At 30.8% G+C, this 13233-nt stretch overlaps 1 protein-coding gene across 3 annotated transcripts; it reads right to left on the bottom strand.

The window, feature by feature from the left end:
• Positions 1-438: 438 nt before the first annotated feature.
• On the bottom strand, positions 439-2126 carry LOC125204678 (protein TIFY 9-like). 3 transcript variants are annotated; one of them, XM_048103387.1, is made up of 7 exons: positions 1913-2126; positions 1744-1834; positions 1585-1672; positions 1403-1511; positions 1277-1334; positions 982-1029; positions 439-794 (listed from the first exon to the last, which is right to left on the bottom strand). In XM_048103387.1, exons 1-6 carry the CDS (start codon positions 2022-2024, stop codon positions 1017-1019), a joined length of 471 nt encoding a protein of 156 aa, XP_047959344.1. In that variant the 5' UTR covers positions 2025-2126; the 3' UTR covers positions 439-794; positions 982-1016. The 3 variants fall into 3 exon arrangements, with proteins under 3 accessions (XP_047959344.1, XP_047959343.1, XP_047959341.1); XM_048103386.1 differs by having other exon boundaries at positions 439-1029; XM_048103384.1 differs by lacking the exon at positions 982-1029 and having other exon boundaries at positions 1913-2125.
• Positions 2127-13233: the final 11107 nt, after the last annotated feature.

The raw sequence follows: 13233 nt of genomic DNA, 5'->3' as shown, positions 1-13233 counted from the left end.
TAATTTGATCCAAAAGAATAACTAGTACTATCCGTTTACATTTTTTCTCTCTATCTCCTTCATATTTTTATCAATTTTGTTATGTATATTGTCTATTATAAGAATTATTTTTGGTGAACAAGAAAAATGAAAATATATGATTTTTACTATTTTTGATCAAAGATAACGTAACCTCATATGGAGGGGAAGATCATAGTATTAAAATGTGTATTTAATTTATAAGACTAATTCCTCACGACACGTTCCTATTGAGTTAGTTCAGCAAGTCAAATCAAAATAAAATTGTGCATGAATTATTATCAGCGGAAAACCTAAATTAATTATGTCGATCTAGAACACGAAAACCACATGTCTCAAAATCTAGATACATTAAAATTTCCACAGTTGAATTGGTCAACAATTAGGCGCTTGTTCAAAGTTTGGTTTTTCTTTTAAGTATAGATGGCAAATATCAGTTCATCATATTTATAGCACACACTAAAGTCAATTGCAAGAAATTACACTGCACAAACAATATTGTAATTTAATAGTAGTAATCTACTAGTAATAAAATAAAAAAAGTGGTCGTAGCATTCCACACTATGAACATGACTAAACCAAGAAACTGCAGCCAACAAATTGGCGCAGAAAAAAGCCAACCCATGAAAGTGCGACGAAACTAATACCTAAAAACGTGCTTCTTGCGGATCCAACCACCAAAGATTCAAAGTAGTAATTAGAATAAATAATTATGTATTTTTTTTGTTTTTTTCCTTCCACAGCAACCATCTTAGTATGGGTACCCCGTAATTAGCCTGCATTCAAATTCAAAACCGCGTTAATTACATTTGACCCACGTGGTCACTTGCTTTACTATTTAATTGACTTCCAATTTAAAATTCCAATTTTATCACATGTTTAGTGCTTCGGTTTTAACAACTACTAGAAATATATAGGAACTCCTCCTCTGTCTCACACATAGCATTAAACAGAATTGTCGACCTTAAGTTTTGCACGATAATGTTATTACTTCTTCATCAATGTTCAACCCTGAAAAAATTTAAATTCAGACTTGGATTATCAAAAAAAGAGGGAACAATATATAGGATTATTAATGAGCCGGCGGCAACATGAAGAAGGAAAGATTAAACCGCCGAATCATATAATTTTAATCCCGAATTAAATGGTGCCGCTGCTAATTAACTATAAATAAATATGGGGTGGCATATTATAGGTTGTTTGGTAGTAGTGAGTATAATTTTCGAGAAAAATGTTTATCATAAACAATAATACTAACCTTTCCTTTCGCTTCTGCAGAAACCTTTGCAGAGAATTTTTCCTTGATATGGGCAAATCTGCATATATCCATTCAAGTATTACCAAAATAGTAGAAATTAATAATGAGTGAAAAAGCGAAACCAACCTCCGTTGAAAGATTCCAGCAAATTTGTTTCACCATTAGAATTGGAGTCCAAGTTTTGGGGCGATTTAGAAGGAAGCATTTGATCAGCCACTTTGAGAATATCTTGTGCCTGTTCCGATCATAAATAAGAATTGAAAAAAAGAAATTTGAAGAATCTTAGGTATGTGTGAAAAATGACGCACCTTGCGTGGAGAGACGTCAAATACAGAAACCATTCCATTGTAGAAAATGGTCATTGGAGCTCTATTGTCATCACCCCCACACCGCAGGCTACGTAATTCAAAAAAAAAATGAATTAAATACAGGAAATGAAATAAGGAAGAAAATATATGGTTAGGTACCTAAGTTTGGGAGAAGGACTCGCAAAAGCGCCATTCCCAATCACGCTCTTCACCACCTCCGGATTCATCTTCGTTATAACACCTTGTATATCTGCACATGTATACATATAGTCTGAGAGAGAGACAGAGATAAAAGGATGGAGTACTATTTTATAGTATTTCTACAAACCTCGAAAACTTCTTCTGCGCTGAAAAACGGGGGCGGCGGTGGGCGGTGGGAGAGCAGTAGATCCTTTATCCATGGCGAAAAAATCATGTTCCAGAGATGAAGATTTCGCCATGGCTAAATTTATGTATTTCTGTTTGATTTAGATTAGATAGAGAGAGAGAAGGTGCGAGGTATTTAGATGGTGAGTCACTCACGTAATGGCATATGCTTCGATGTGCATATCCATATTTATATACACACTACACACGGGGAAAATGAGACTTCAGTCTTGTACTTTGTGGATCACTCATGCTACTTCTTTTATTTAATACTCATATTCTTTCTGTGGTTGATGGGTTGGTATCGCCGTTTAATTTTTGGGCTAATTCCTTACCTTTTGTCATTACAATACCACCAATGTACACCACATGCCTTCATTATTGTTTCGAGAAATTCATTTTACTGTGGTATATTAATTATATACGCCACCAAGTGAGAGGGACATAGTGAGAGTTTTTTCAATTAAAAAGAAATGGGAAAAATAAATATTATGGTCAGTCACAATTCACTATATCTTTATTAGAGTTAACTTTCGAGAAAAGCGACATTGGCCACATCACAATTGTTCTTTACTTTAGAATTTTATCTTATGGTATGTTTCTAAAGATCTTCACTTGTTTTACAATCTAGTCATATATTTGGATTTTACATACTTTAGATTGTTTTACAATCTACTGATATATTTGGATTTTACATACTTTAGAGTAGTTTTGTTTGGTTTTGGTCATATATTTTGTATTTTGAGATATAATTATATCTATTTCTCTATGATATTAATATTTTGACCACTTTGTGAAGAATACGAAGAAAAAAAAAAGATTGAAAATGAGCTTATAAGAGCAAAAGGAAGGATCCGGCTTAAAAGGGATAAAAAATCGTACAAGCTGGTGAACCACCAGCTTCGCATGAAGATCAACCTGGCGACCCGCCAGGATTGCACCGAGAATTGCCGAGAGGTACTGGCGACTCACCAGCTTCGAGCCTCAATGGACCTGGCGACTCGCCAGGTTCAGCCGACAGAAATTAAAGACGAAAAATTCAACCATAATTATATATATTCACACGCCTCCTACATAACTTTACACGCCTCCAACCTAAAAAACCTCAGTTTTCCACCTAGGAAGAAGAGAAGAACGAGCGGAGGACGGGTATTCATCGCAAGATTGAAGACAAGGCCTCCAATCCGCCCAATCCAATTTTAGGAGTTCATATTTTAGTTTTACTTTTGTTCAAACAATGTTTTTGAATATTTTCTTGAATATTTCTTTGACTTCTGTGATGAACATGCATAGCTAAATCCTTCGTAGAGTTCTACAGGGGAGATACAATGATTCTTATGTTTAATTGATTTCCTTTTTATATGCCTTGGTCATATGGTTATTCTGATTTCTCTTGTGCTTATACATTTAGTTGACTGATTGCCTTATAAATGCATGTGGATTCTATTACAATAATCGGAAGATGAATAGTTTTATTTGAAAGAAGAGAAATTGACGCATGTGTCAATATAATTAAGAGATTTGAGCATTGAATGAAACCAATTATCTCGTGAGCTTTTAGGAGTTGTTGCTTTATTCTAAGAAGTAGACTTCGGTTCTAGGTAGCAATCTACAAATTGTATGCTTCGGGAGAAGATATAGTTTTACCTTAATGACGGCTTAGTAACCCTTGAGACCATTTGCTGGAATAGTTTGGAATTTAGTTGAACATAGGATAGTTGTTATCGATCCCGTAGGATTCTATTTCCCCAAATCTTGATCTCCATCTTTTATTTGCTCTTATTTGTTTGAGTTGTCTTTGTTTATTTTAGTAATTTTAATTGTTGTTTATGCTTTTGATTCCAGTAGAATTGGATTTCCAAAACCATTTGATTCATCTAGATAGTCGTTGAGATTGGTTCGTGGTAATTAGGTAGATACATTTTGTCTCTTTAGATATGATACGCTTGCTTACTATTTGCTACAGTACACTTGTGGGTATATTTGTATTTAAAATTAGTTGAGTCATCTAGATAGATAAAGCATGAGTACCTTTCAGTTAAGTATTTCAGTGTTCACGTTTAAGTTAGTACTCCCTTCGTTCCATAGTATAGGAGTTATTTTGTCATATTGGTACGTTCCATAATAGTGGAGTTATTTCTCTTTTTAGTAAAAGTCAAATCATTCTTCTTACTTATTTTATTTTCTCCTCATCTCTCTACCCTTTTCATTTCCTACTTTATTCTTCTTATTTAACTCACTTAACACAATTTTTTTGAATTGCGTACCGAAAAGAAACGTCTCCACTAATGCGGAACGGAGAGAGTACTATATAATATTGATAGTACATTATCAATTACTATATACTACCTCAGTTTAAAAAAATTATGTCACCAATTGACTTGACATAGATTTTAAGAAATACTACCTCCTTCATTCCACAAGTAGTAGAGTCATTTTTCCATTTTGGGACATTCCATCATAATAGAGTCATTTCCCTATTTAGCAAAAAGTTATACTCCCTCCATCCCACTTTAGCAGTCTCATTGACTTTTCTGCACTCATTTTGTGAAAATGATAATAAATAGTTAAAGTGGAGAAATAATAAAGTAATAAAGAGAATAATATAGAGAAGAGTCTTATCTACATTATTCTCTTTTTTACTTTATTATTTCTCCACTTTAACTATTTATTATCATTTTTACAAAACGAGTGCAGAAAAGTCAATGGGACTGCTAAAGTGGGACGGACGGAGTATTTTTCTCTCTCTTACTTTATTTTTTCTACTTTTCTCTCTTTCTTACTTTATTATCTCTTCACTTAATATATTTACTACTACTATATACCTCTTTCTTAATCTCCGCGCCGAAAAGAAATGACTCTAATATCACGGAACATAGGGAGTATAATACTAGAAAATGCGTTGAAAAAGTTAATAGAACGTGAGTCTTACTTTTATACAAGTACTACTACTTTATTAGTTTTATAATAAAGAGTGACGAACTATGCAAATGGTCCATGAAATTTGCGTTTTGCCATCAATAATTCTTGGACTTTAAAAATATCGTGGATAGCCCATGAACTAATGTATATTATTATTTTGTTATACTTTTTCACTATTCATCCTATTTTCAACCGAAAATTACCCACAAGGCATTACCCACAAGGCATGGAGGGCAACTTTTGTCTACTCATAAAATTGGGATATTTTCTCTGTCTCACTCTTTACTATTGAATAGTGGTATTTTCATATAGTTTGAATACTTGCAAATATGCGGTGACAAATGAGATTACACCTTAGCGTGCAAAACACCAAGTTCATTGATTATTTATGTAGTTCACTTTATAATAAAATGTGTGTGATAATGAATTAGTGAAATGTGAGGTGCGTTAAAAGTGAAAAGTGACAAAATTAAATTTTGGAAGATGGATGAAAATAAAAATAAATGATAATTTTTTTAGGAAGGAAAGAGCACTTTTTTTAACTCGTTTACGAGTGTGAGTTTTTGTTATAAAAAACCTGACATCTTGGTAGCGAGTCTAGTGACGGTCAATTACTTTACATTTGATTGTAACTTGACAAAATCCAAGTTGATATATGTCATAATAGGTCATTCAAGAAAAGTTTTATCTTACAAAAATGTGGTAAGCTTGATATCTGTCCACATTAGGTTATTTGAAAAAAAATTATCGCACATAATTAAACCTGGCCAATTAAATTTGTTCCAGTACAGTAATTAAGAATTTTGAACTAGACTGCTCTTAATTAATACTATGTTAAATTAATACTCAACAAGTTTTTCTGATTAAATAAAAAAAATAATTAATCATTAAAAAGCAAAATAGAATATTTCCCTCATTTCGTTTATATGGTTTACTGTACTTAAATTTCGTGGCTTACTCATCGCTTTAAAGTGAAACCTACACCGTATATATAGTATATGTACAATACTACAATGCAATTCAATGGACATCAAAGCCACCAATTCCAAAAGAAATAAAAAAATTTACGTATATAAAATGTTAAGCAATTTTTCGTGATGTAGTTATGGGATTGACCACTTGACATTTGTAGTGTGCCACACTTTGAGCAATTTCCGCTCCCCAAGGACTCATCCAAACGCAAAAAACCCACCTGCTTTATAATTTTCCATATATTACTTTGTTTATCTTTTAATTGAAAAATGAAAAAATAAACTATGTCTAACATGGCAGACAACATGACATCACTTCATCAAAATTTGACCGACATTTGGTGGCTTTGTTTCAATCAGTTTAACTGTTTAAGTTAATCGAGTTTCTGGAAGTTTCACGTTGAATGTATTTCTTTTTCACCTCTAGATTTTATTGGTGAGTGTTAATAATTTCTTTCTCTATTTCATTTTCTCTGGTCTGATTATGTTCCTTTTCTTTTTGGTTTTTATTTCATGTTATGCAATGAATTTGGAAATGTAATCAATTTCCGGTACATCCTGATCATATGTAGATCAGATTTTGCATAGATAGATTTTGATTTTCGGGTAAAAAACTTGTCTGTTTTAAATACTCTTATGAATTCTCGGATAGAAAACTTGCCTATACTAAATAGTTATGAATTTTAAATAAATTTTTATGTACAGTATTTATCATTTTCGTTTCGTCATGTCACATTGTCAGGTCCGATTAAGGCATATTTATATTCTTTTTTGAAATAGATGGAACTAGTTTTCCATATTATTGACACTTTAAAAAGCATTAATTGGGAGCTGCAATAATCCTACTTTAGTGAACTGGAAAGCAGTTGGCTCATTTAAGAATGTCACTCAATTTGCACGCAAACATCATTTCATCATTATAGTAGTTGTATTAATGAACAGAGGCAGAGCCGAGCTGCCCCCTTCAATCTTCATAAAAGTAGTAGGAGTAGGAGTAGCATAGTGTACTTAGTAATAGTATATTAAATATGAAATTATTATGGATCATTTAAAAATAAAAACATAATATTTTGTTTTTGTAGGTACACTTCAACTTTAATATGTCGATTTTCTATATTTTAAAAAAAATTAATTACACAGCCCATATATAATAAATTACACATGTTGAGAAATCAAAATAATTAATGCCGCTAAAGTTTTGATAATCATGATTCATGCATGTGCATGATACTTTGATAGTATCTACAAGTGTACAGTATTATCTTTAAATTCTGTACAACCCAATATACGAGATGATATAACTCAGTAATTTGAAAGACGACGAAAAGAAATGAAATAAAAAAGTTTCATTTAGGTGTACGGTACATCCACTCTACTTAAATTTAATTATGATTCACCTATCTCTAACTAGAATTTGTTAGTCTCCAGTTAGATTTTATTAGTAAGTAGTAGTACGTACTATTTAGGACATGGTGTACCGTGCACTATGCCTCATCAAAATAGATTGTACTAGTATTAGGAATTTAGGATTGGTGCATACGAGAAATGAGAATATGTTTGCAATTATCATTTGAAATGAATAATATTAATAAATAACTGAAAGAAACTAATTTATTAACAAAACAAAAACGTGGCACCAATAATCTAATTTTGACACTTTTTTTGCAATTTTCACAAATATTTTCAGTTTTCTGTGGTAATGATGCAAACGTGGCACTAATAATCTAATATTGACACTCTTAAACGTGAGAAACATTTCACTACTATTATCCAGATATAAGAAATTAACAAGGTGAATATCACCTGAAGAGAAAGTAAATGGTTTTAAAACATAATTAACGCAATTGTATTTTACCTTTCTGCTACATTTGTTATTGGCAGATGAACATCTTTTACTTTTCAGTTAATTAACCAATAATAGAACTTAAATTCACTGATTAAGATGGTTGAGTCAAATAAAATTGCCACGAATTAAATCACTCAAAACTATATTAGCACTAGAGTGATGCTATTTCAACCCACAATTTACACAGTCAATGACTCAATTGCCTTTCCCTTTTAAATGGTAGTAGTTGAATAGTCCCTCACAATATTTATCACAAGCAGTAATATCACAACCAATATCTTACTCCAAATGGCAATTCATTATTACTCAATTTGACTGGATCTGGATATTAAGGTGATCTAAAGTCAAATAACCAACCACAGCTTACTTCAATTTTTTTTCTTCATAATTTCACTGATATAAAATTATAAATTCATAAAATAATTACCTCTGAGAGCGCATAAATTCATTTGATTAGTCAAACAAAAAAGATAAGAAAAAAAATATAATCAGTTATTATTCCATCAAATACTATTCCTTAAATCTACATTGACTCCAACAATAATTTCTAGACAAATATAATGGGTTTCTTTAATGTGATAAATCAAAATAAAATAAAGCAACTGCTTTGTTTAATTAGTTGTAGCATAGAGATATAGTAGACAGTATTGTTTTGGTCACAGTATAAACGTGTGATTGTATTGGGTGCGATTATATCCGAAAACGGAAAGATATAGCTAGGGCGGCAAACAATAATTTTACATCTGTACCACATACCACATTATTTGATTTTACCTTTTTTATAGTATTTTAAATTATAAAAATATATGGCTAAAGATATGGACCGTGGTTTACGATAGTTCAGTTATGTGATAATTAGTATCTCTACATTTTATGGGTGGATAAACTGCACGTTTGAATTGAGTTGATGAGTTGTACACGCCAAGAAGATCGAGTAGTTCAACTACTGACTTTTGCTGCCAAATAGGAATCTAAAGATATATCGCTATCAGATAAATATTTATAAGGATAAGAGTGAACTTAAAAAATGGTCCCTGGACTAAAAAATATCACCAGCAGTCCTGAACTAAGGGTTAATATAAAAAACGGTCCTTTTGCACTGTTTCGAGACGAAAATGCCCTTCTGAGAGGTTTTGGAGGGTTTGGGCAATTTGGTCTTTTTACACTTTTAACATTTTAAATCTACTATTATTTCAGTTATGTACAAAATCTGATATTATTTCAAAATTATCATTTTTCTTTCCTTTAGTCATCCTTCACTTTGTTTCTTTATTTCAATATTAGATTTAATTTTACAAAATTAATTTTTAAATTTTAGTTTTTAAATATCAATAAATTTTTTATAATTATAAAAATTAATAAATAACAAAAATTAATAGTCATAATCAATTTTTGATAGTGTCTAATATTTAATCAATAAGATATGACAACGCCTTAGTTTTAATCAATATTTAATAGCTTCAATCATAAATAGATCATATAACACGATTTATTCTGAAATAAATATGCATCTAATGTAAGACTAATATAATTTTCGTTTATTAATTTGAAAACAATCAAAATGACTAGAAAATTTCAACAAAAATACTCCTATATAAAATTTTTAGTCAACTTCGTAATATTCAATCACAAGCAATTATAACAACCGAACGAAGACTAAATAGAATAGCTCTTATTTTTCCATCATGATCAATATTATTTTTCTGTACTTCTTCAATTCAGCTGAATATTATATTAAATAACAAAAGTTAATAGTTTTAATCAATATTTATAGTGTCCATGAATTAATAGTTTTAATTAAAAAAATTTATTGATATTTATAAATTAAAGTTTAAAATTTAATTTTATAAATTAAATCTAATATTGAAATAAAGAAACAAAGTGAAGGATGACAAAAGGGAAGAAGAATGATAATTTTGAAGTAATATCAGATTTAGTACATAACTGAAATAATATCAGATTTAAAATGTTAAAACTTTAAAAAGACCAAATTACCCAAACCCTTCAAAACTCCTCAAAATGGCATTTTCATCTCGAAACAGTGCAAAAGGACCGTTTTTGATATTAACCCTTAGTCCAGGGACTACTGGTGATATTTTTAAAATCCAGGGACCATTTTCGAGATAAACCCATAGTTTAGGGACCATTTTTGATCGCTCTAAAGATAAACGCTACCAATTTCTTTACTTTATGGTAAATACACGTATCACCATAACATACCATGTGTATATTGGTATGTTTCTTCGAAATTCCAAGATACTGTACATAAATGTAACAATGTTCCATGTAAAACCAGCCCATAAATTTAAATTTATTGGATTAATTATAGTTTATTTTTCAATATTTTCAAACTCTATTTTAATCTTTATAAAATATCAATTTTATCACCAAATTCAATATCCAATCACATTGGTGGCACAGCATGCCAAAAGCTTATGTACATATTGGCGAAGAAAAAATTTGTCTACCTCACTTTACATAATTCTTCCGCATGCCATATCATTAATGTGATGATGTAAATTTAATCAAGGGATAGGTTTGATAAAGTTTGAAAATTAGTGCTCCATAAAATTAATACGTACTGTACTACTAGTATTTTATTAAGATTATGATAGATTTGAAAATATTATAGAATATTGGGATATAAATTAAAACTAGCCCATTTATACAATTTCTCACAAGTTTTTGTTTTAAGATCATATCGAGATAATCTCTAAAGCATTTTAACAACATTTTCGAATATTTTGTTTTCCTTTTGATGTTGTAAATTAATTTGGAACTGAAACATAGTATGTTTTTGTATCAATTTAAAACTTTTGATAAATAATGTTCAATTCTGTCGATTGAAAACAAAAACCGATGAAGCATGAGTTGAAGCCCAATAAATTCATAGCCCCCTTTCCCTTTGTACGCCTGGAGGTGTTACTAAGGAGTGGGCTTAGATGTCTGCTACTACATTGTAGTAGAGTAGTATATTAGTTAGTACCACCTAGTTTTAAATTTCAATTCAAAGTTTTCATGGTACAAGAATTATGCTTGATCAACATTTTCACATCAAATTTGGATGGTTTTTTTGCCTTGCGAGTGAAGAATATCCAAATTTTATTACTACCAAAAAAACAGAAAATTAAATGTATTAGGTTGTTGATTATTGACCCCGACCACAGGTAACATATGATCTTAAACTGATAATTTTTTCATTGCAAAAATATTTACACTATTAATTTCCGAACAAATTTTCATCACCAACTGATGGGAATTGTGTAGCTTCTAGGCCACATATAGGTCAGGTGTCATTTGTTTCTTTATTTTTCTAGGTTTCATAATTATGTACTCCATTTAATAAGTACTGCATCTTTATAACACGTGAAAGTTGTTGAAATATATGTTCACCTCTTTACTGATTCAGAATTGGAGTATATTATTAGTAGCATTAAAAAAGGTATTTTAATATAAATCCCAAACGAGGCATTGCACAAATAATAAAATTTGAGTAATCTTCATGTAGTGTAGTATATTGTCACACCTTACGTGGTGGGTAAGTGGTACATAATGGTCTCGTTCATATAGAGCATATATAGTGGGCCGGCCTGTATATGATGTAGTGGCTCCAACTTCAATGATAGTGCCACATTGTATTAGTGTAATTCATAGTAGTAATATACTCCATATAGATATATAGACACAAATTAACTTGACGTAATTCTCAAAAAAAAAAAAAAAAATCGTATTATTTATACTTATTTGTTTATACAAACTTATAGTATAAATTAAGATGTGAAGGAGAGAGATGTTGATGGATTGAGACAATGAATTCACCAATGAGGATAAAGAAAAGAATCTCATGTTCTCTGTTTGGCTCACTAATCTCATTCTCTCTTAGGTCTATCTCTTTCTATAGTTCTTTCTCTCTGCAAAGTTGGATTGTAGGCTTCTTTCCTCTGCACAGATTCCTCTTTTTCTGTTTTTTTTTCTTTTCTTCCATAGTCCTTTATCTTCTTATATATTTGCCTTGGACTAGACCATTTATTTCCAGATTTTTTTTTCTCTTTCTCTTAACTCCTTAGGAGATGTTTGGTGTCCAACCACTTGCTCTACCGTACATACCAAATATTGTATACTCCCTCCGTCCCAATAAATATGAAACGTCGCTTTTCGGCACAAGATTTTATGTAGTGTTGTTTTGTGAGTTAAAGAAGAGAGAGTAAAGTAAGAGAGAGAGAAAAGTAGAGATAAAATTATTTTTATTTTAAGAAACGTTTTATTTTTAATGGGACAATCCAAAAAGAAAAACGTTTCATTTCTAATGGGACAGAGAGAGTACAAAACTTTGAAGACAAAACAAGCCGTCCAAACACTTGCTTGATTTCCACTAAAATTTAGATATGTTGGTCCCTATCTCTAACTAAGGAGGCGGATCCCCTGCTGTGGTTAATAACACAGCAGGGCGTGCGGTGCTTAATACGCACAAACTTATAAACAAAATGCGGCACTTCTGCCAACTCTTTTTTATGTTTTATTCACTTCATCTTATAAAATTTTTTATTCTATGAAACAGCAAAATACTCAAAAAAGGTGTTTGCGTACATTGTTGACTTTAATTATTAGTGAATTTTTAAATGCTTAATAAGCGGCGCTTAAAACGCACGAATTTAGAGTCCCATATTTATAATTGAATGATATAGGATTAGGACTGGGTAAATATATCGAAAAAACGGTATATCGATCGTATCGTATTGAAAAATATCGAAAAATATCGAATTTTCGGTATACCGAAACTTTCGGTACGATACAATACCGTATCGAAAGTTTTCGGTATGATAACGATATGAATTTTCTTATACCGCGGTATACCGTTTTATATCGAATATACGATATATATCGATATTATCGGTATACCGAAATATATCGAAAATCAATACGTATCGAATTATCGATACATATCGTTTATACCGTTTATACCGATGATAATGATGATGATGATGATGATGATGATGATAATAGTAATAACATAATATAATAATAGTAATAATAATATATCCATATAACTTAATTATATATTTTTTGATTATGAAGATGTGGACGATGTTTATTTTATTATGTTAAAATTATACTCCATTAATTTTGGTTTTATTTTTCGGTTTTGAAATTATATTTTTTGGTATACAGGTATTCGAAATGGTATAAAATTTCGGTATATCGTACGAAATATCGATATACCGTTCAGAACGGTATACCGAAGTTCGGTACGATATACCGAAATTTTGAAACGGTAACGGTATAGTTTTTTTCCATACCGAAATTTCGGTATATACCGAAATACGGTATACCGTAACTTTCGAAACAATAACGATATGAAATTCTTTCATATCGATATTTTCGGTATGATAAGGAAACAAAAATTTTGATACGGTATATCGTATCGACCCAACCCTATATAGGATTATTGAGTATTTTGGCAATGAGGTATTTATAAATAATTTTTGAAATTATTATAAAATTAAAAAAAAATCGGTAAAGGGGGAGCCGCGGCTCTCGTCTGCC

This window comes from Salvia hispanica, chromosome 2, assembly GCF_023119035.1.
Source record: "Salvia hispanica cultivar TCC Black 2014 chromosome 2, UniMelb_Shisp_WGS_1.0, whole genome shotgun sequence".
NCBI lineage: Eukaryota > Viridiplantae > Streptophyta > Magnoliopsida > Lamiales > Lamiaceae > Salvia > Salvia hispanica.
This window is presented reverse-complemented; position numbering and strand designations above follow the sequence as displayed.